At 39.9% G+C, this 23728-nt stretch overlaps 1 protein-coding gene across 1 annotated transcript in view; it reads left to right on the top strand.

Annotated features, from left to right (window-relative positions):
• Positions 1–20212, top strand: part of FRRS1L (ferric chelate reductase 1 like) — a 29148-nt gene extending 8936 nt beyond the window's left edge. Inside the window, exons 2-5 of the mRNA XM_023629854.2 lie at positions 3930–4014; positions 6095–6233; positions 9347–9593; positions 14699–20212. Coding sequence (XP_023485622.2) covers positions 3930–4014; positions 6095–6233; positions 9347–9593; positions 14699–14871 — 644 coding nt within the window. The 3' untranslated portion in view covers positions 14872–20212. The remainder of the gene's footprint in view (positions 1–3929; positions 4015–6094; positions 6234–9346; positions 9594–14698) is intronic.
• Positions 20213–23728: the final 3516 nt, after the last annotated feature.

Genomic DNA, 23728 nt, shown 5'->3' with positions numbered 1-23728 from the left:
CACTTTTGATGATTATCATATAAGATAATCATGCAAGAGTTTCAGGATGGTGTTCTTGGGAATATGGAAGCTTTTTGCAACAAGGCAGGACCTTGCCCTGGACAGACAAAGTTCCATGCTCCATGAGGAGCTAGTGGAGATGAGAAGCTTACCCCACAACCCCATGTTGTCTGATATCCATTATTACTAATGTGTCCTTTCAGTTTATCATGGTAAAATACTGCTTTTCTAAGATGTATGTGTCAGTGTGCTCATTTTTGTTAAAACCTCCTTCCTTTTCAGAAGAATTTACATGAAATACGCTAGACCAAGTATCTAAAATGATGGGGAGGAAAATGGAGTTAGGGATGAATCAGGGAAAAATATAAATGAGCTTTGCATAGACTGATGTGAAAGTCCCATAAACCAAGAATTATCATCAATTTAATTCTATACACCTGGGGTACTTAAAAATTAAAATTCTACAATCAATAATTTTCCAATAAAATGTACAATTGTACATATAACACAGATCCTATTAAATATCATTATTCTCTTCAAAATGATAACTGCTAATAAACCAGTCTTTATAAATACATTGTATCAATATTTAAGATTTAATCCATTTAGTCTGTATCCATCAAGGTCCAGTCAGAAAGATAGAAATTGTTTTTTAAACTTTTTTTTTGGTGAGGAAGATTGGTGCTGAGCTAACATCTGTTGCCAATCTTCCTCTTTTTGCTTGAGAAAGATTGTCCTTGAGCTACCATCTGTGCCAGTCTTCCTATATATTGTATGTGGGATGCCACCTCGGCATGGCTTGATGAGCGGTGTGTAGGTCTGCACCTGGGATCTGAACCTGTGAACCCTGGGCCACCGAAGCAGATCTTGTGATTAAGCAGAACTTAATCACGACACCACTGGGCTGGCCCCATTTAAGGTTTTTTTTTTTTTAACAGGGTGATCAGCCCAGGGAGCTGTCTAAGTAGGTGTTGGGGACTGGAGCAGCAAAAAGGGAGCACAAAGTAATTGCGAGAGGCAGCCACCGCCCCTGGGATTGGGGGAGCAAAAAGAAGGGCTTGAGGTTGTGAGAACCTAGAAGCTCAGACAAGAAACCCCCCACAGCCCATCCTCTGAGAATAAGGGCCCTCTGGCCAGCTGCTGCTGGTTCCTTTGAGTGAGTGATGAGGCTGTTTCTGGGAGTCTAGAAAAAAGCTAGAAACTTGAACCAGCTGCCACTGCAAAGATAGAGTTGCTGAGGACTTGCTTATTGGACAGCAATCAAACAGGAAGGAATGGTCTTCTTTCCCTCCTCCTGCCTCCCAACCTCCCTCCAATGTTTCCTTGGGTGGAGCCTAGCCAACTCGCAAAGGAGAAATGTGGTTTGCAGTGTATTCAGCCCATCATGGAGCTGGCTATAGAAGGCTGGGTTATAGCTGAGAGACAAGAGCTCCAATACTGGCACGTGGTCCAAACTTATTTTATGCCAAATAGATCATTTAAATTCAGGGGGAAAATTGTCATATTGCTCTGCTTATATTCTGATGCCCACCCCAACTAGTATACTGAAATTCCTTTCTGGCACTAATGACCTGCAGTTAGCACAGACCCCGCAAGTTAAAGGGCATGGTCCACAACAAGACTGCCCTCACTTCAGACCAACTGGCTCCAAATCCAGGGGCTACCCACAACCCCCTCAGCTTCTGTAATTCACTAGAGTGTCTCGCAGAAGTCAAGAAAGTGCTACACTTACAGTTTTATTATAAAGGATACAGCCAATAGAGACACACAATAGGGCGAGGTCCGGAGGGCTCCGGAAGGCAGAGTTTCATGCCCTCTCCTCATGGGATCAGGGTGTGTCACTCTCCCCAGTGTTATCAGTGTGTTCACCAACTGGGATGCTGCACTGGGCTTCAGTGTCCAGAGTTTCTATTGGGGTTTCATTACATAGGCACGATTGATTTAACTGAACTCAATTTCCAGCCCTCCACCCCCTTCCTGGAGGTGAGGCTAGCTCAGAGCCCCAAACCTCTAAACAAATGGTTGGTCTTTCTAGTGATCAGCCCCCATCCTGAGCCATCTTATCTCTTAGTGTAAACTCAGGTGTGATCCCGAGGGGCTTATGAATAACAAAGACAGTTCTATTGGGAAATTCCAAAGATTTAGAGTCTTGTCTCCCAGGAACCAGGGACAAAAATCAATCAAATTCTTTATTAAACAACATCTTACAAAACAAGAGAAAAATGTATTATTTTAAAATGGATGCCCAAATGCATTTGACAGCACAAGTTCTCATTTGAAGTTTTAGAAGCATATAAGGTAGTAGGAAATAGTGCTAGAAAAGCCCTGAGAAGTAACCCATTTGCCAACATTAATAAACTGGTTTGGTACATTATAAGTGAGCTTTGTTCCAAACTTTCTCTTACTTGGAGCTTGGAAACCCATTTTTCTTCTAGAAACGATCTTATCCAATGGTTATTAGTTCTCAGTCCAGTTTACAAAATTTAATAGTAATAATCCAACAGTAATAATAACTGGTATTTATTGAGCTGGAAATCTGCTGTATGCCCATGTATTATTCTAGATTCGAGGAAGCAGTAAGGATAATGAAAGAAGATGGGGAGGCTGAATTACAAAAGATTATCTTTTTCAGTCATCTGTAGAATCTTAAAATGTAGTCAGTCATTCCTGAATAAATATTCTGAGCAAAAAGGGCCTCAGCATTGTGATGAGAAATGAGAAAGAACATATATGAAGATGCTTTATATAGTTTGTAGCATTGAGCAGTTGTTCAATAAATATTAAGAGAAAATCAACTCATCCAAGGCAGGACTCAGTCTACAGTACCAATGTGGATTTAGGACTTAGCAAAAAACTCGAAAAAGTAATGCGTTTGGCCCAATTACTTGAAAGGTGGTGAAAAGATAGGACTGTATTTTAGCATATGATCAAGATCTAAGGCAGGAGATGTGAATAGTCCGAAGTGCACAGATGTGTGCCAGGAATGCGTGGCCTGGTGGCTTTTTTTTTTTTTAAGTATAATCTAATGGAACAAAGTAAACAAGACCTCATTTAAAAAACATTGCAAATCACAAAGAAAAGACTTCAAAATAATGAGAAAAGAAAAACTAATAATTTTTAAAGTTGATATTGACATTGTCTTATATCTATGGGTGATTTTATTTATTCATTTGACGATCATTTATTCAGTGTCCAGTGCCAAGCACTATGCTGGGCAGAGAATACAAGATGAATCACACGTGGTTCCTGTGTGCATGGAGTAAGCCTGAGAGAAAAGTATTTCTGTCACAAACTGGAAGCGTAATGCAGGCTTACCCTTCAGTGTACGGTTTAATGCATTATGATGTTAAGTAATCTTACAAGAAACATACACAGCCGTTGGAAACGATGTGTTTAAAGAATTTAGTGAGATATGAAAATGTTCTATACAGCTTCATGAAAAGTGGAAGTTCAGGGAAATGAAAAAGTCCTATTGTTGTGTATAGATATGGAAAACCTCTACTATCAAATATATAAATGTTCTGTTGTTAATTCTTTTCTCTTAGAGCATGCATATTGCATTAAAACTGTGATTTTAAGACTCCCAGGGGACAGTGATGAGCCAGTGATTATGTGAAACGAGGCCACCTCTCAGTGCCTCAGGTTCCTTGTCTGTAAAATGAGGAAAAAGTCACATATTCTCAGTTACCTTGTAAAGCTGGGTTCAAAGATGTGTACCCTACACCCTCCCCTCATGAAGAGGGTGGTTGGGCTGAAACGAGCCCTTTTCTGAACATTTCTAGATGTGTGTGATGGAAAATGGTCAACACAGTAAAAAGAAAAATTTCTCACGTGTGTGATAAAAAATGGTCAACATAGTAAAAAGAAAAATTTCTCATAGGAAACTTTGTTGCTGGGTTTTCTAACCATTATTTATTTTCCCCACCCAGGTTACCCTTTCCCTACTGCTCCTCCTGTGGATCCGTTTGCCAGAATCAAAGTGGATGACTGTGGAAAAACAAAAGGATGCTTTAGGTTGGTAGATCTGCGGGTTGGATAACGTTAAGGCGAAGTCATTGATTACTTCTCAAGGTAGCATTTAAATTGCATGCAGTTCATTCTAATCAGGGGTCTGTACCCCTTCATGACTTCAGCAGAGAGATGACTTGTTTGTAATAGCCTCCCCAGTGTTCAGACTTAAAGGCCTTAAGCTCTAGCACACCCCTTGGCACCGGAACATTCTTCCCTGGTTCTTCATTTATGACTGACCGCCATTGGCCCAGGTGCCTACTCCTAACCAGCGGGCCATATAAAGATGAATCACGTGACACAGACTGCGTCTGTGCTTATTTAGCAGGAGCTGTGGGTGGGACAGGCCGTGATGGACACGTCTAAGACCCAATTCCTTTTCAAGTAAATAGTCGTGACTTATGGATATCTGTGTGATACTAACTACGTAGACATTAAGCATTGATTATGGTAGCTAGCTTGTTAGCTCAGGTGCAGGGAGCCCCTGCATGATTATGAGCACTATTCTATCAAGACTTGATGGGCTGGAGCTAGAAAACAGTCGTGTAGACAGTGAGCCTCCCCTCTAGACAGCTCTGCTCTGTTGGGAAAGCCTCCTTCTCTCTGAATCCTTTATTTCCTGAAACAAATTGTCCTTGAGTAAAGACTTGGATGGTCACTGCGCTGAAAGTTCTGAGGGTTTTTTTTTTGATTCAGTGCTCAAGGTCTGAGAAAAAAATGAATACAGGGGTTTTGAGTTTTCTTTGGATTACAAGGGTATTTCTAAGGAATTTTTTAAAAATCTAATAATACTATTATTGAGGAAGATGGCCAGCAGTGTATAATTCTGGTGATTGGGGATGTTTTTGAGAAAGGAAGGAATTTTAGTAGCCTGTTGACTCAGGGTGTCTTGTTTTCTGGCCCAGTCACTCCTCTTCTAGCTTTCTTTACTCTTTTTCAACTTTTTCAACTTTTTGACCCCAATTCCATGTTTATTCTTGGCTGCTCAGGGTATCTACCAGCATAGCAGCTCATTCCTTGCCTCCCGCCTCAGTCAATACTTAGCAGCCTTGTGTCTTGTTCTTTCAGGTACCTTCCATCTGACCTTAGATTGTCTCACCTGTTGCTATAATGTTCTGTCATTCTGAAAATGATGTAAAACAGTCTTCCTCAAACTAGAGCTTGCCGATTCTTAAAGGATCCGCAAGTCCTTTGTAAGAAAATTTAAATTTGTGTTTTCATTTCAATGATGCTCCTTAAAAAGATTGATGTATGCATAATCTGATTATCTGGATAACCACCTTATACTGCTCTGTACTTTAGTGTCTGAATTTGTAATTGTATTGGCCCCAAGTAGTAGAACAAAGGCGAATTTTATAAGTAAATGATGCATTCATGTTCAGTGAATACCAGATGAGGTATTCATTTGGTGCATTGTATGTATCAGGGTTTTGCAGCAGTTCAAGTGGATAAAAGTGGAGGAGAGTGGAGTCATGTTTAGTCTAAGAACACGCTCAATCAAAAGACCTTGTATGGTATAGTCACAGCACATGCAGGTAAACAAATTTACTTTCAGTAAAACAATATCATCCATCACATGAGCTGTGAAGTTAAACGTTCCTGGTTTTGTAGTTTAATTTATCTTTAATTTGTAAATTTTTGTGAGTTTACTTGTATGAAAATTTGTCAGTAAAAAGAATTGGCATACATGTAATTAACAAAAACAATTTAAATTATAACTCAGAGAATTTTTTGCTGCCAAAAGGGATTCAGAAATAATTCAGTAATAACTGATATTTGAGAAACTTGAATGTAATATAGAGAACACTGGCTGGGAGCCGAGGCCTGGATTCAAATCCTCTTGCAGCTACGCACTCACTCTGCCAGCACCTTCTCAGCTCTGGACCTCAGTTCATGTGTAAACAGGAGCAGACCATCTCCAGGGGCTCTCCTGAGTGCAGCCGTGGTCTTGAGATCCCAGGTAGCAAAGATCTCATTTATTTTAATAATATTGCTTAGTGTCCTGCCCGATACAGAGATGCTCTCTTAAAGTATGTTGAATAAGTAGCTGAAGAAGCAATAATGTCTGTCTTGATATGTCCTGTAGATATGGCAAACCAGGCTGTAATGCAGAGACCTGTGACTACTTCCTTAGCTACCGGATGATAGGGGCCGATGTGGAATTTGAGCTGAGCGCAGACACTGATGGCTGGGTAGCAGTCGGATTCTCTTCCGACAAGAAAATGGTAAGACGCAAATCATGCGAGAAGCTGATTTTTCTCTTTAATTCGCGGTGCTGTTTTAGAGTTTAGAGAATGGGCATGGGTATGTTTCTCTAAGCTACCATGCCGCTTTTAAATGTGAGAAGTGAATTTCTGGAGTTTGATCTTCTTTTTCAAAACAATGCAAAGATATGGATCAAAGCAGTATAACAATTATGTTAGTTATGGCTCTCTGATTGCAGGTTAAAAAAAAAAAATTCCAGCTAGCTTCAATGGAGAAGGAAGGGTTGGTTATGAGAAAACCAAGTGTCTCGTGGTCCCTATATTCAGTAGTTGTTTCCACAGTGATGCTGCAAGAAGAGCCTCTAAAACTCCATGGCTTATGGCAGTAGGCGTTCATTTCTCACTCACATGTGTGGCTTGGCTGAGGCTCAGCTGGGCTTGGCTCCAGTCCATGGGTTGGATTCAGGTTTTCTGTAATCATTCGGGAACCAGCAGCTACCAAGGCATGTTCTTTTCATGGCAGAGGCAGAAGTACAAGAGCCATCTAAGCTTATTTCAAACCTCTGCTCACATTCTCCCTGCTAACATTCCATGCCATTGCCCAAAGTCAGTAAGCCAGACAAGCTCAGAACGAAGAGGCAGGGAAGTACACCCCACCACCACCACCAACTAAGGGGCTCTGTGAAGGTGTGGATGGGTCCAACGATTCAGTCTTCCACAGTACACCGGAGCACGAACACATCTAGACTTTAGAAGGGACCGTGACCAAGAACAAGTGCGGCATCAGGAACCCAGGCAGCTGGCCATCTCTTACTTCTGCTTCTCTCTGTGCTTCTGCTGCATTCTTTCCTCTTTTCTCTGTAGCCCCATCATTTGCCACTTCACTGTGCCAGGATGCTTCCTAAACAGCCAGACTTTCTCAGGCCTCCGTACCTTTGCACATACTGCTGCTCTGTCTAGAGCACCCTTCTTCTCTTCACCTGGCCTGTTTTGAGGCTCTTGCAATAAGAGGAGGGCAGCTCAGAGCAAGGTTACAGCAGTAGGAGTGGGGAGAAGTGCTCAGACTTCGGATATGTTTTGAAGGTAACGCTAACAGACTTCACTAGTGGGTTGGACTTGGGTTGTGGGTGGGTAGTAAGAAGAGACTGGGGGATCGAGCTAAGCAGTCAAAGCTCCAGTGGCTTAGTTCGTGGAGAGGTCACCAGAAGAGTGAGCTTTCACGAATTCCCAGTCCAGGCAGCAAGAAGATGGGTCCAGCTGGTAAGACCGCATGGGTATGAATCTGCGTCACTTACCTCCAACTGTAGGGCCAGGAGGAGAAACTGCAGGTGTGTACCATCCCAGAAGCTGGCTTGCAATGCAGTTGCCCATTTCCTTCCCTGGAATGCATTTGCATCCCTCATGCAGCTGTTAAGATGAGGGGCTCAGAGGAGGGAGGTTGAGTGAGGAGCGTCCAAATTTTGTTTGACATTTTCCTATCGAAAGGCCGTCAAAATATAGGTCTCTCTTTTCTGCTCCTATTATTTCCAGAAGAAGTACAGATTAAAATTTTTTCAGAACCTGATGCATAGGGAAAGCAATTGGAACCCCTTTTAAATAGCCTTTAACTTTTTTTGAAATGATGCATTGTTGTTGTTTTTAATTAGGCTTTATTTTTTAGAGCAGTTTTAGGTTCACAGCAAAATTGAGTAGAAAATACAGAAAATTTCCATACATCCCCTCACCCCACACATACATAGCCTCCCCCATTATCAGCATCTCCTAGAGAGTGGTACATTTGCTACTGATGAACGCCTTTAACTTTTTTGACTTGTTTTGAAAAAATTTTAAACCTACAGACAAGGTGTAAGGATAGCACAATGAACTCCTGTATATATGTTTCACCTAGATTCACCAAATAACTCTTTTTATTGTGGCAAAATGTATGCAACATAAAGTTTACCATTTTAGGGGCTGGCCCCGTGGCCGAGTGGTTAAGTTCGCGCACTCCGCTGCAGGTGGCCCAGTGTTTCGTTGGTTCAAATCCTGGGCGCGGACATGGCACTGCTCATCAAACCACGCTGAGGCAGCGTCCCACATGCCACAACTAGAAGGACCCACAACGAAGAATATACAACTATGTACCGGGGGGCTTTGGGGAGAAAAAGGAAAAAATAAAATCTTTAAAAAAAAAAGTTTACCATTTTAACCATTTTAAAGTGTATAATTTTGTGGCATCAATTGCATTCACAGTGTGCAACCATCACCACCATCTAGTTCCAGAACTTTTTCACAAACACTAACGTTTTGCCACACTTGCTTTCTCTCTCTACCACTGTTGCTGCTGCTGCTGACACTACTACTCTGAGTGCTATTACTTATTACTATTTTTATTATATTCTGGAAACCTTGGAGATTAAATGAAAGATATCAGGACCCTTTGACACTAAATGTTTAAGTGGGTGTGTCTTAAAATCAAGGACATTCTCTGTCCTTATACAATTTATTAAAGTCAGGAAATTTAACATAGATACAATAGTATTAGCAAATATACTGTCCATTTTCAAATGTTGCCAGTTGTCCAAATACTGTCTTTTATAGAGATTTTTATTCTATGACCCAGGATTCTGTCTAGGGACACCATTAGTTGTCAGGTGTCTGTAGTCTTCCTTATTTTGAAATAGTTGCTTAGCCTTTTTCTTTTTTTTTTCCTCTTACATGACATTGACCCTTTTGAAGATTACAGGCCAGTTTTTTTGTAGAATGACCTTCAATTTGGGTTTGTCTGATTGTTTCCTTATGATTAGGTTTGTTGTTGTGTTTTTGGCAGGAATTCTAGGTGGCTGCTGGCATAGTCTTCTCTGAACATCACATCAGGAGACGCTTGATGTCAGCTATTGTGACGCTAACTTTGATCATTTGGTTAAAGTAGCATTTAAAATATGGCATTTTAAATAATTAAAATATTTAATTTATATATTAAATATATATTTAAATATTAAATAACTTTTTAATGGCATTTAAAATAATTCTTTGGGTGGGATTTCAAATTACAGAGGTAATGGAATGTATGTTTCTGAGTGAAATTTCTTTGTAGCAGAAAAGTTTGCAGAAGACGCACCTTTGACATTTTTCTTCATCATTTTTCATGTTAGGGCGGTGACGATGTCATGGCCTGCGTCCACGATGACAATGGCAGGGTCCGCATACAGCACTTCTATAATGTAGGCCAGTGGGCAAAAGAGATTCAGAGAAATCCTGCCAGAGATGAAGAAGGAGTTTTTGAGAACAATCGGGTCACCTGCAGATTTAAACGCCCAGTCAACGTTCCCAGAGATGAAACAATTGTTGATCTGCATTTGAGTTGGTATTATCTCTTTGCTTGGGGTCCAGCCATTCAGGGTAAGCTGACCTTTTGGCATCTAGATTAAACACCAGACACCGTGTGCTTGTGTTCATTATTTATTGGGCAAGAGAGTGAGTGATAAGCACTTCAGATAATATAAAAGAATAAGGAGATATGATCCTGCCTTCAGAAGGTTATGATAGACTTATTATACACACAGACATACAAAGGGACAGGTTATACACATGCATGGCTAGATCAGTACAAGATTGTATGTGATGAGCTGTGCGCTTAATGGAACAGGTCATATTTCTGCTATATGTGGGGTATGGGCTCTAATTCTCACAACGTTCTCATTTACTCCTCACCCACCCTTGAGAGTTATAGGAGTTGTCATCCTCATTTTAGAGAGATTAAGGAACATGTCAAGGCTATACAACTAATTAATGGAAGAACTAAAATTCAATCCTAGATCTGTCTGACTCCAAAGTCTGTGAGTACTCCTAACTCCTATGCTCTAAATATAAAAATACTCAGCAGGAAAGGTCTTCTGGAGACTTCCCTGGAGATTGATGCCAAGCGTGTCATTAGTGCTCACTTTATGACTATTCTGGTGGTCACAAATCTACCAAATTATCCTACAGTTTAGCCCATCACTCCTCAGATTTTAACATGTGTAGGAATTGCCTGGCTGCATTGTTCAAGTGAGGTTTTCAGTGGATCTGCGCTGAGGTCTGAGATTCTGCGTGTCTAACAAGCTGCCCAGTGACCCTGGTCCATTGATGACCTCATTTTGGGTGTCAAGGCTCTTCAGCGTTTCCCTAATACCTGAGGATATCATGAGACCTTTTAGAGGCCACTAAAATCAAGTTACACTCTGTCTTCACCATCCTCCTGGTTGATCAGTCTAAGGGCCTGGCCAAGGATGGAAGTGAGTTGTTTGCAGTCCTTGTATGAAAATTTGTTCTGGCTCCTGGGAGCTGCATCTTTCTTTATTCTGTGCTCATCAACTCTCTGTTGCCTAATGTTTCTGTTGGGTTTTTTTCTTCAAATTGCTTCCATTGATCAGTCTGGAGATTTCATACCTTTTTTTGCCTGTTTCTGATTGGGAAACCATTTGGATGCCTCCAGATTTGCGACACCTTTCCCACTTGCTTATTTCCCAGGTTACCAACAATGGATCTGCAATTGTATCTTCAAGTACTTTCAGTACCCTGGGAAATAAATTATACCTCAGGCTGGAGAAATAAACTTTTTTTTGTAAGGCAGAATTTAAATTTTTTTTGTGGAAGTATAATTGACATATAACATTAAAGTCGTGTCCCACATAATGACGTTTCAGTCAACAATGGACCGCATATATGACGGTCCCATAAGATTAGCACCATATAGCCTAGGTGTGTACTAGGTTATACCATCTAGGTTTGTGTAAGTGCGCTCTATGATGTTCACACAACAATGAAATCACCTAACCAATGCATTTCTTAGAACATCCCTGTTGTTAAGCGACACATAATTGTATATTAGTTTCAGGTGTAGAAGGTAATGATTTGATATTTGTATACATTGCAAAATGATCACCACAATAAGTCTAGTTACCATCTGTCACCATACAGAGTTACAAATGTTTTTTTCCTTGTGAAGAGAACTTTCAAGATCTACTCTCTTAGCAACTTTCAAACATGCAATACAATATTATTGACTATAGTTACTATGCTATACATTACATTCCCATGACTTACTTATTTTATAACTGGAAATTTGTACCTCTTGATCCCTTTCACTCTTTTTGCCCACTCTCCAACCTCCCTCATCTCTAGCAACCATCAATCTGTTCTCTGTATCTATGAGTTTTGTTTTGTTCATTTGTTTTGTTTTTTATATTCCACATATAAAGGAGATCATACAGTATTTGTCTTTCTCTGTCTGACTTATTTCACTTACCGTGATACCCTCGAGTCCATCCATGTTGTCACAAATGGCAAGATTTTATTCTTTTTTATGGCTGAGTAGTATTCCATATTATATATATGATATATATACATAATATATATGGATATATATAAAATATGGATACCATGTCTAATATACCACATATAATATATATATACCATGTCTTCTTATGCTTTTATATATAGAAAACCCTAAAGACTCCACCAAAATACTGTTAGAACTAATAAATAAATTCAGTAAAGTTTCTGGGTAAAAAATCAATGTACAAAAATCTGTTGCATTTTTTACACTAACAATGAACTATTAAAGAAATTAAGAAGACAGTCACTTTTACAGATGCATCAAAAAGCATAAAATACCTAGGAATAAATGTAACCAAGGAGGTGAAAGACCTGTACACTGAAAACTATAAGATATTGATGAAAGAAATTGGTGAAGACACAAATAAATGGATTGCTCATGGATTGGAAGAATTGATATTGTTAAAATGTCCATATTACCCAAAGCAATCTACAGATTCAATGCAACCCCTATCAAAATTACAATGGCATTGAACAAGCAATCCTAAAATTTGTGTGGAACTGCAAAAGACCCAAAATAGCCAAAACAGTCTTGGGAAAGAACAAAGCTGGAGGCATCATGCTCCCTGATTTCAAACTATGTTACAAAGCTATAGTAATCAAACAGTATGATATTGGCATAAAAACAGATGTGCAGATCAATGAAACAGAATAAAAAGCCCAGAAATAAACTGATGCATATAAGGTCATTTAATTTATGACAAAGAGGACAGTAATATACAATGAGGAATGGACAGTCTCTTCAATAAATGGCGTTGGGAAAACTGGACGGCCACATGCAAAAGAATGAACCTGCTCCACTCTCTTTCATCATACACAAAATCAACTCAAAATGGATTAAAGACTTGAATGTAAGACCTGAAATCATAAAACTCCTAGAAGAAAACATAGGCAGTAAGCTCCTTGGCATTGGTCTTAGTGATCATTTTTTTGGACCTGAGTCCGAAGGTAAGGGCAACAAAAACAAAAATGGGACTACATCAAACTAAAAAGCTTCTGTACAGCGAAGGAAATCATCAACACAATGAAAAGGCAACCTACTGAATAGGAGAAGATATCTGCAAATCATATATCCGATAAGGTGTTAATATCCAAAATGTATAAAGAACTCATGCAACTCAATAACGAAAAAAAATCCAATTAAAAAATGGGCAGAGGATCTGAATAGACATTTTACCCAAGAAGACATACAGATGGGCAACAGACGTGAAGAGATGCTCAGTATCACTAATCGTCAGGGAAATGCAGATCAAAACCACGATGAGATATCACCTCACACCTTTCAGAATGACTATTATCAAAAAGATAAGAAAGAACAATTGTTGGCAAGGATGTGGAGAAAAGGAAACCCTTGTCTGTTGGTGGGAATGTAAGTTGGTGCAGCCACTATGGAAAACTGTATGGAGGTTCCTCAAAAAATTAAAAATAGAGCTTTACCATATGATCCAGCGATTCTACTTCTACTTGCTTATCTGAAGAAAACACTACTTTGAAAAGAAATATGCACCCCTATGTTCATAGCAGCATTATTTATAATAGCCAAGATATGGAAACAACCTCAGTGTCCGTCGATGGATAAATAGATGAACTCATTGTACTTGAAGGAATTTGGAGTCTAAAACTTTGGGTTTGAGTGTTGGTTCTGCCCCTTGGTAGCTGTATCTAGCCTTTATCTAAATTCTGAGCTCCAATTTCTATATATCTAAAATGGGGGTAATAATAATACCAACTTCATAGGGTTATTGTAAGGATTAAATGCAAACAAGCATTGAAATTGCTTTACAAGTTGGAAAGTGCTGTACATCAGAAGGTCATCTTCTTAGATATAGGGCATAATAGGCTAACATTACCAGCCCTCCCCGAGTCTGATCCCGCTTTGCCTGATAAGCCCTCAGGACTTCTGTTGTTCTGCTCACTATCTCCAAAGAAAACAGGCACATTCCTACCCCATATACAGGCTCGTACTTTTCCTGTTTCTTGAACGCTATTCTAATGCCTCTCTATTGATCAAATCCTCTCCATCCTCTTAAAGTCTCTCAAAGGGGATAAACTTTGAGCTAACGCTTGAAGGAGGGTATGGAATTAGATTTCCCTCAAGGGAGGCATGAAATGGAGGTGCATAGCTCAGCCTAGGAGTTCATGTACATGATCAATGAGCGAGGTTAGGTAGGAGAGGTAAGTGGCATCTGTTGAGAGAAAAACTGAGTGTCAACCTGAGAGTTTGTTTTGTGCTAATAGCAGCCAGCATGTCCACTGGAGCAGGGCCTTGACATGTCAAGTTCGGCCTGACTTCCCCAGCAGATGGTACCCTAAAAACCCTCACTCAGAGCCCTGTTTCCAAGGACAACTTTGCTCTGAACTCATATGCCTCAGTCTCCCTAACCCAAGTTTCATATGGATTATTCAGAAGGTCAGGCACTTCTAATCAACTTCAGCTTATTAACCATCCTTTACACATAGCCTTTCCCTCTTTCCTAACCAGGTCAAAAAGTTTCCTGTCCGAAGACTTGTTTGGTATCTTAATCCTCCTACCTTCTGTATTATTGCACACCACTCAGCCAAACAGACATACTGACACACATAACACACTATACCCTCTCTGGACTGGCCTGGGCAGCACTACCACTTTAAATGCCAGAGACAATGAAAGAGGCTTCTGTAAGGGAGTCTAGTGTGGTCAGGAGTTGTCAATGATCCATGTATAAAAGATATATTTGAGGGAAAAAAATGAGTAGCTCTTGCTCTTCGAAATCAAAATATAGTTTTACATTTGGTATCAATAAGATAAAACTCATTAGAGACCTTAAAAGTAGGCCTTTATACAATACTAAGGAGAAATCTTAAAACTGTGCCATGGAAAGACCACTAGCATTGTTCTGGTAGAGGGTGTGCAGATTCATGAGAACCAGTCTTTTTGGATAAATTTAGCTAATTTTTGTGTTCTTCATTATATGTACAAATATAGAGAATGCTGATGATAATTCTAATATCTGGTTCCCGATCTTGATAATCATTGCTTATGTATTCAACACTAGAGACTTTTGTTTAGTTTTTCTGTTGTTTGCATATATCATTTTAAATCTGTGCCCTTTCTCGATTGCCCCTGCCTTTTCCTTTCTTTCTTCAAGGCTCTATCACCCGCCATGATATAGACTCTCCACCGACTTCAGAGCGTGTTGTCAGTATTTACAAGTATGAAGATATTTTTATGCCCTCAGCTGCCTATCAGACCTTCTCTTCTCCGTTTTGTTTGCTTCTCATTGTTGCCCTGACCTTCTACCTATTGATGGGAACCCCTTAACCACAGCTGCAAAGCCAACAGAGTAAATGGATTAGGAAATCTTTAGTGTAAATATATTTTTAAAGAATATGCAGGATAATTTTAGCTTCTGTTATTTAAAAAAGACTCATCTGATTTCAGCTTTTTGGAAGAAAGAGCAAACTTCTTTTCTAATCAAAGAGGATTGTTTAATAATGACCCCACACTTTTGGAAAGTACTTAAAACTTTTCTAAGCACTTTCAAATATGTTTTCTTATTTGAGCTTCGTAACATCTCTGAGTTGACTTGATGAAAATTATTATTGCCGTCTTACCGAATGGGATTTGAGACCCAGGAAGGCTGCCTTTTTATGGCCCACATGCCATGTAGCTTTGGCTACTTGGTCAGATAACACATAGCGAGGTAGAGAAAGCTAGGCATAGAAACCATGTCTCTAAACAACCTTTACTCTTCCAATTACAGTTCAACAGACTTACTTGGAGTATTACTAAAGAGAACTTCACTGGATGGCCCTAGTTCACGGTCAGCCTTTTAGGCAGAAGAACTTTGAAATTTCCATAAAGCATAAATGCTTTCGGATAATTACATAGCTGATGGGGAGAATGGGGGAGATTACAATGGTATTAAAATGATTCATATTTATTTGAAATTTCTTCTCAATTAGTGAGTAGCTGCAAGAAAACGTTTTTATAGCTGTTTGGGACAGTTAGAAATGGAATTGTGAGTGTTCCTGAAAATGTAAAAGGATATTAATAACAAAAAATATGGGCATCCTTAGCAGTTAGAATTTAGACTCTCCTACCACTGTATTTTATATATTAAGGTACTTATCTGTGGTTATAATTCATTCTGTTGTCAGAGTTGGTATACATTGAGTAGAATTAAATATGTAATCACCTTAATAAAAATTTATGGCATTTTGATAATAAATCAACATTTTGAGGGGTTGTGGAGATTTAGAGTAGAAACTTTTTAAAGATGAGTTTTTTTTCTTTTTAATTAGAAAATGGGAAATGACCCATAAAGCGAATTCACCTAGAATGTCCATTCAAAGTGTTCAGACTTGTAAATTGGACTGGCAGTCAGCATAATTATAATAATGCCTTGACTTAATGCATTTTCTTTTTTTCAAAGGAACCCAAATGTTCCTTTGTTCCACATGTCTGTGTTAACAGCCCATTTAGAGAAAAAGAGCCTATGAGCGTACACTGCTGAGGCATTTCCTTTGTGGAGTTCTGGAGTCCTCTGGCTTGCCCCCCAACCCTCATTGCTTTAAAGCTGACTCCAGCTTTGTGGGTTTTGTGATTAAACAACACTGCAGACTCTGATTTCTGATGCCATCCTCGGAATTCATGTCAGTGGTGAACGTCCCACATTTTCACATTCTTCTGGAATTGAATGAAAATAAGGAAAACATCAGGATTCTGTGACATTGCACAGTTTACCAAACTCATCCGAGGACATAGGAGAAATAATCCTTATTGCAGATGGGGAGAGATTAAATAACATCAAGTGAGCAACGGAACAGGGTAAGATTCAAATTCAAGACATCTGGTGGTGGCCCCACCTGACTACCGTCGCCTCCCCTAACCGAGTCCTCCTGTCATGGCTAAGGATGGCCTGTGTATCACCTTCTAAGTTATAGCGGTTGTTTAGTAGTGAGGATCCTGAGTATACAGGTGCCCACGTTGTAAATAAGAAAGCAAATATTTTTATATTTCACTCTCTTATTTGTATCATATTTCAGCTATAAATAGATTAAAACTAAAGAGCAACTTGGCTAGTCTCTGTAGCAGGCAGGGAAGGAATAACTTAATGGATTGTCCTTCTGCTTACATTTCAAGTCAAGCTAATTATTTCACAAATTGTTTTCCTACTTTGATGACCAGTTTTGTGTATTTGTGCTTAGAACTTTCTAGGACTTCTCATTGCCATTAGGGTAAAATGCAAACCATCTGATTACCTCCAATATCCTCTTTGCCACCACTCCTCGCTTGCTATGTCCCAGCAAAACTGAACTGCTCTGAGTTCTTCAGACCTGCTTTCTCACCTCTCAGGATGTTCCCTGGGCCCAAACATTCTCCACTTCCTGTGCTTGCTGAACTCCAACTCATCTTTCACGTCACAGCTTAAATATTCCTTCCTCCAATTCCTGGACTAGGTAGGGTTAGTTTCCCACCAATTGCTCCCATAGCACACTGGGCTTCCCAATCATATTACTCATCACTCTTTATTGTAGTTGCTGGCTTGTCCTCCCTGCTAACTCCCTAATGCAGTGACCATTTCTTGTTACTTGTCATTGTAGCAGACACTACTACATAGTAGGGACTCGGCAAACATTTGTCGAATAGATAAATAAATGAAACTGTGCTTGTATGGCAAGTTCATTTGGTTCAGAAACCTTGTATTTCATGAACATTGCCTGACTGGCTAACGTTTTTATTTTCTTCCACCTGTGATCAAACGATTCCGTTAACAAACACCTAACTTTGTCTTGAAACACAAATAGAAAGATTGTTAGTAACAATGCTGCTTTGCCCCGCAGTGCACCTTAATTGACATTTTTAACAATAATCATTATTCAGAAATAAGAATTCACAGATCAGGGATGCAGAGCAGCATTTGACCATCATCTTAGAGAATCTTCAATTTATAGACATTCTGAAATGAAAACTCTGTACTTCAATTCCATTCATTCTTACCTAATATAAGAGAATAAACTTCTGTTTTATCTCTTTATTCCCATTTTCTGACATAGTACTTGTCACAGGGGAGATGCCTCACCAATGTTTTTTGTAAAATGCCTAAATTGAGTAATGATGCTAGCTAAATATATCTGGTGCTGTTCTAAGCACTTTACATGGATTTACTCATTTAATCCTCACAACAACCAGAGGAAGTAGATTCTGTTATTAATCCCATTTAACAGATGAAGAAATTGAGGCTAGTCATTTGGCATACATTACCAGTGCTGGCAAGGACGTTAGAGACCATTTCATGGGCTAATTTTACAAAGGGGCAGCAGAGGAGGCCTGGGGAGGTGACGTGATTTCCTCCACATTCATGCCTTTATGCACACTCATTAAACGGTTTGTTAAATGGAACCCACCATCTACATTCAACTTAGACAGGTGCTTTTTTCCCCCTTTACTACTTCACAATGACCAGGAGGACTTTTTATAGTTGTATTTGGGGAAAGAGGTACATTTTACTTTCTATGAACTTTCTTCTCTTCTTAAAAACGTTTAAATTCTTTACCAGTCATTTTAGTGCTTTTAATAGTTTTTTGCTTTTTTGTTTTGTTTTTGTTTTCAGTAATACACAGATTGGACAAGACTAGAAGAATGTATTTGTCTTAGTTAATTTTTAGCAGTGACTTCCCTAAAGCCCAGGTCTAACTTGGAGCCCAGTGCCCTTCTGTTGCTCCCTTGTAATCTCAAAGATGAATTTATGAACACAATTTCAGACAAAATGCAGGAGCCATATTTAATTATCTTGAGATGGCTTTTGTCATTAAGGAAATCAGAAAGTTTGGACAACTCATGGATGGATTTCCATCCCAGATGGTTTTTACTATATTTCTGTAATTAAGTTTACTGTCTATATTCAGGATTTTGTGCTTAAGAGATATTACCACTGAGGTGTGTTATTCTTCACTCTAGCCTAGGGGTCAACAAACTTTTTCTCTAAAGGGCCAGCTGGTAAATATTTTAGGCTTTGCGATCTCTGTTTGAGCTGTTCAGCTCTGTCACAGTAAAGTCAGAGCTGGGTAAGCAGCAGTTTCATTTTACCTAAGCTGTGGCAATCATGAGGGACTTTACTGTTGAATTGCTTTTCATGGTGGGGATTACAATGTTTCAGAGTAATTTATTTCCCTGTAGACATTTAAAAAATGGAGACTTTTTAAAAACTGTTATCAAAATCTGTTACACCTACTGGAGTGTTTTACACCTGTTACTATAGTATCTACCTTGTGTATCATAATGAAAAATGTTTGAGAACCACTGCAATAGGCCAAATGCTGAGATGTGTATACTTTGTTGTATATAATTGTATTGTATATCCTTGTTCTCTAAACAGAACTGGTTATGTTTAGTGAACAGTTTGATTATTATCAGTGTGTTTGTATATATTTGTATATACATGACAAGGTATGTGTGTTTTTATACACAAATGCCTATGTATACGTACCATGACCATCTGAGGGTCTTTGTCAGGATTGTTTCTGTTTCTGATCTCTTGAATGCTTTAAAACCCAAGAGATAAAACATATGTGTATTACAGGCAAAACTACCCTTGAGTTTATAGTAATTTAGTTTGTAGAAAGGATTCCTGGATCCTTTAATAAGATTTGCCTCCTCCACTCAACATTATATGAATTGTGAAGAATGTATAAAGTATCATTGTTGAGTTTGACTTTTCCATACTGTTAGTTAAGAAACTAAGACTAGTGTTAACTGAGTAAATGGCATGTTGATGCAACCTTTCCCTGTTTTGTATTTAATTAGATTCCTTATTCAGTTATTCAATTATTTAATTTCAAGTCAGACTTGTTTTTATATTTAACAAGTGACTTAAGTTATAAGTTCTTTTCACAAAAATAATGGCTATGCTAATGTGATCTTAAATATGTCTGGGGACTGAAAAATTGAAGTGAATCATCAAGCTCTTTGGGATTTTTCACTTAAAATAGACTGATGCTTGACTGCTTTCAGTTTTCCACCTGGATATTTGCTAATAGGCGAATAGTGTTCAGTTCCATCTTCTGGAGAGTAAGCAATACCCTAGGGTTACGGGGTGCTGGTGGCTGTGGCATTCACCCAGGTCACGAGGGCGGTAACCATTTCATCACATACAATGTGCTGGCCCCCTGGAAGATGAATGCAGCTTCTCCACATGCCTTAGTCCCACAGACGCACACACATGCTGGGACAATCTGGCTCCAGGAGTATTAATATACTTTTTTGAGACTGTCTACAAAATACATTTTGTAAAAACTATGCCTTTAAATAGACATTGATGGGTTATATTTCTTTTATAATAATTGTGTACCTAATGTTCAATTGTGATTGATTTTGAAATTTATGTATATTTATAAGCCTGTCCTATGTGAATTTTTACTCTGTGTGGTACCTTACTAATAAAGACATGGATTTCTATTTACATAAATTGATTGTAGCAATATTCCTAGATGCTCCTAAACGATTGTTCTGTTTATTTGCCATCACAAATACTTTTATGTTTAGAGGATTATGTTATAGTTAGAATATATTAACTAGATTTAAACTTTAAAATATACATTCTCAACATGGTTTGGAATTCTTCCTCTTGATGTAATTAAAGTTAGTTTATAATTCCTTACTGCTTTGCTCTGGTGCATTTTTGGTTTTGTTTGTTTTACATCCTTGCATTAGTAAAGTCTCCCTGGGTCTGTAGACATTGGAGAAGATGACAGCCTGTCTTGTTTGACAAGGAGGAAAATCACGTTGCAGTCGTTGGGTAAAAATCCTTGTAGACAAACAATTTGCAAAATAAACCTGTATTTCCAGCTTCAGCCTAATACCTTTATCAAATGGTAAATGGAAGCCTATAGTCCCACTTAAAGTGTATTAGCTGGTGAATAGTGCGTAACTAACTCTAAGAATGTCAATTATGAGCTTATTGGTAACTAAATCATATTATGTGTTAAGAATAGTTGAAGTTTAGTTGTAGAGTTTTATGAATCATCAGGGAGCAATGGAAGCTGCAGCAGGTAGTAACTGAGCTGCATGTCCTGCCGGGGCTAGGTTGAGAAACTCAAGGAATGGCATGTTAAGGAGGAATTAGGCATTACCACATTCTCCATTATAGGCTCTAATCCTTACCCTTCCAAAAAACCCCAAACATTTTGTTATTTTGGGGTATTCTATGTTTTCCCCGTGGTACTTATTTTGCAGTATTCTCAGTGGGTAGCCCAGCTGTCAGACCTGACCCCGGCTGATGGCAGGTGCCAGGGCCAGAGGATAAGCTGTAAGAAGAGACAGCTGAAGTGGAGTGGATGTGAAAGTCACCTGCTCCAGGAGGTCAAGAAGTTTAACCACTTGTTTACTCATTCATTCAATAAATATAGAGGACTCATGCCAATCCATATGCTAGGCACTACACACAGAGGACTCCAGGAAGAACAGCTCTTGATTTCTGCCCCTAAGAGCTCACAGCCTAGTTGGGAAGTCAGACACATGAATACCGTGACGGTACCTTCTGGTGAATGCAGTGGTAAGGCAATGCTCAGATGTGGTGCGAACCTGGAGTAGGGATTCTCACCCAGCCTGGGGCAACCAGGAAAGCAGGCGATGCTACTGAAGCTGAACCTCAAGGAAGGGGGAGAACTAAAGCAGGCGCGGGGGGGTGGGGGGGGAGGCATCTCCAAGAAAGGGGACGGGACCTCAGAAGAAGCGACCGGCAGGATGTGTTCTGGAACCACTGTCATTTGACAAGGCTTGTATCAGTTTCCTATTGCTGCTGTAACAGATTACCATAGATTTAGTGGCTTAAAACAACAGAAATGTATTCTCTTGGAGTTCTAGAGGCCAGAAGTCTGAACTGAATCTTATGGAGCTACAATGGAGGTGTTGGCAGGGCTGGTTCCTTCTGGGAGCTCCAGGGAGAGAATCCTTTCTTGCCTCTTCCAGCTTCTGGTAGCTGTGGCATTCCTTGGCCTGTCGCCTCGTCACTCCAATCTCTGCCTCTGGGGTCAGATCCTTCTCCTCTCCTGTAGTCTAATTTCCCTCCCGCCCTCTGATAAAGACACTTGTGATTACATCAGGCCCCATTGGTATAAACGAGGATCACCTCCCCCTCTCAAGAGCCTTAATCTAATTACATCTGCAAAGTGCCTTTTCCGTGTAAGGTAATGTCCTTCACAGATCCCGGGTCTTAGGACCTGGATATCTTTGGAGGCCATTGTTCTTTCCACCACAATGCTGGAGGATAAAGGATAAAATGGGGAGTGGGGAGAGGTGAGGCGGTGTGAGCAGAGGCCAGATCACAGAGGACCTTGCAAGTCGTAGTCAAGAGCTTGGACACTTTCCCACGGAGTAAGGAGGCTTTGAAAAGATCAGATTGTATTTTAGAAAGATCACACTGGCTGCAATGTAGAACTGACTGGAGTGGAGCAAGAGGGTGGGCAGAGAGACCAGCTAGAGGCTGCAGTGACATCAGTGTGGTGCCAAGAGTATAGAAACAAATAACCGCTTAAAATTCAAAACCAGCAGGACTTGAGTCTCAAATAAAGACGGTTTATTTATAAATGAAAAAGGATTAGTCTGGCCAATCTGAAATGATCCACCATCTTCTGGTTTTCAGTCTTGCTCCAATTTGTAGCAGAAGGCTGGCTGTTGATACACCAGGCGGCCTCAGCCTTGGTTTGAGTATATCGTTGGGAGTAGAGTCCAGGAAGGGGTGGGCTAAGAATTCCAAATCCTGATCCCTAACTCTCAAGCTTCAACTGGTCCAGATACAATGGAAATCACTCTAGTGAAGAGGAGGACCTGCCCCCGAACAACACTTAAGGCCAGCCACTTTCTGGAGAGGCAGTTCTGGCTTTCAGCACGTAATTGTTATCACAAAATTCACCTTGCAGATGCCCACCCTCTCTACCATCTTTCCTCCCATTCTACAAGAGGAAGGGGGCGCTGCTTTGGTTGCAAACTTAAAAAAAAGTTTGTATGTTTGTTTCTTCCCAAAAGAGCTGCCCAAGCTTCTTTTTATTTATCTGGCCCTCTCCTGGGTACACGGGTCTCAGTGGGGTTCCTTGAATCAATTTGATAATCTCTTCCCTGACCTTTTACAAACTGATAAAATTGTCTTTGTTGACATGGCATGGAAGGTTAGCTGCAGCTGATCCCACAGACCAGAAGGACAGGAACCTGGAGGCAAGAAAGGCTACAGTGGGCTCAGTGAACTGGCAGGACCTGCACTGTAAGTGGGGTCATGTGTCCCAGTGTGGGAAGAGGAGGAAGGAGGGGGAGGAGTCAGGGAGTCAGGTAGGCGCTGATGGTGTCAGACTGGTTTGCATCATTTGTCCTTCAGCCCCTGAGATTTTTTTTTAAAATCTGTTAGCAATTTCTTACATACGCACTAATTTTGACTTCCCAAACTCTTTTCTTCTAAACCAGGTATCTGTGTTTTTAGTCTACCAATTTTATCTAGTATCAGACACTTGGTTCGTTGCAGTAGGGAAGGCAAATAAGTTTCATCTTGTGTGCTCACTTTGTTCAGTTGGTAGTGGTTCTCTAGAATGTTCAGCTGTGAAGGATTTTGAGGCTGGGTCTAGGCTCAGTGAGAAAGAGTTCGGTGGTTGATTGGCAATGTCTGTCCTGGACTGAGCAAAGGAAAGTGGTAACTCGTATTTGGAATCTGAATGCATGTCTGTTTGATTACATTTCCACGTGGTCTCTCCTCCTGCACTGTACATACCACTTTGTACGTGATCGTAAGTACTGGACTCTGTAGAAAGCAGGCGTTCAGTACAAGTCAGTAAATGTTTGCTGAGACACTTGGAGGACTCTGAGATAGACACAATGTCCTGGAGAATCCTCTTGCTGTCTACGTTTGTTTTATCTCTAGGGCTGTTATCTTGATACCTTGGGAGTCTGTGGACATTAATTGTTCAAGAGGTGCCTCTTGGCATCTCTAGGACAAAATGGAGAGCCACCCTTGAGAGCCACTGTTGGGTTCTCGCCATGTCCTAGGCATTGGGCTGCTGCTTTAGACACTCTCTCATCTTATCCTCACAGCAAACGATGATGTAGGTATTATCACCATATCAGGCAGAGAGCTTTGCAGAAATGTAAAATGTAAATTTCTGTTGCAAGAAATGTAAAACCCAACTAAAAC

This window comes from Equus caballus, chromosome 25 (genome assembly GCF_041296265.1).
Source record: "Equus caballus isolate H_3958 breed thoroughbred chromosome 25, TB-T2T, whole genome shotgun sequence".
NCBI lineage: Eukaryota > Metazoa > Chordata > Mammalia > Perissodactyla > Equidae > Equus > Equus caballus.
This window is presented reverse-complemented; position numbering and strand designations above follow the sequence as displayed.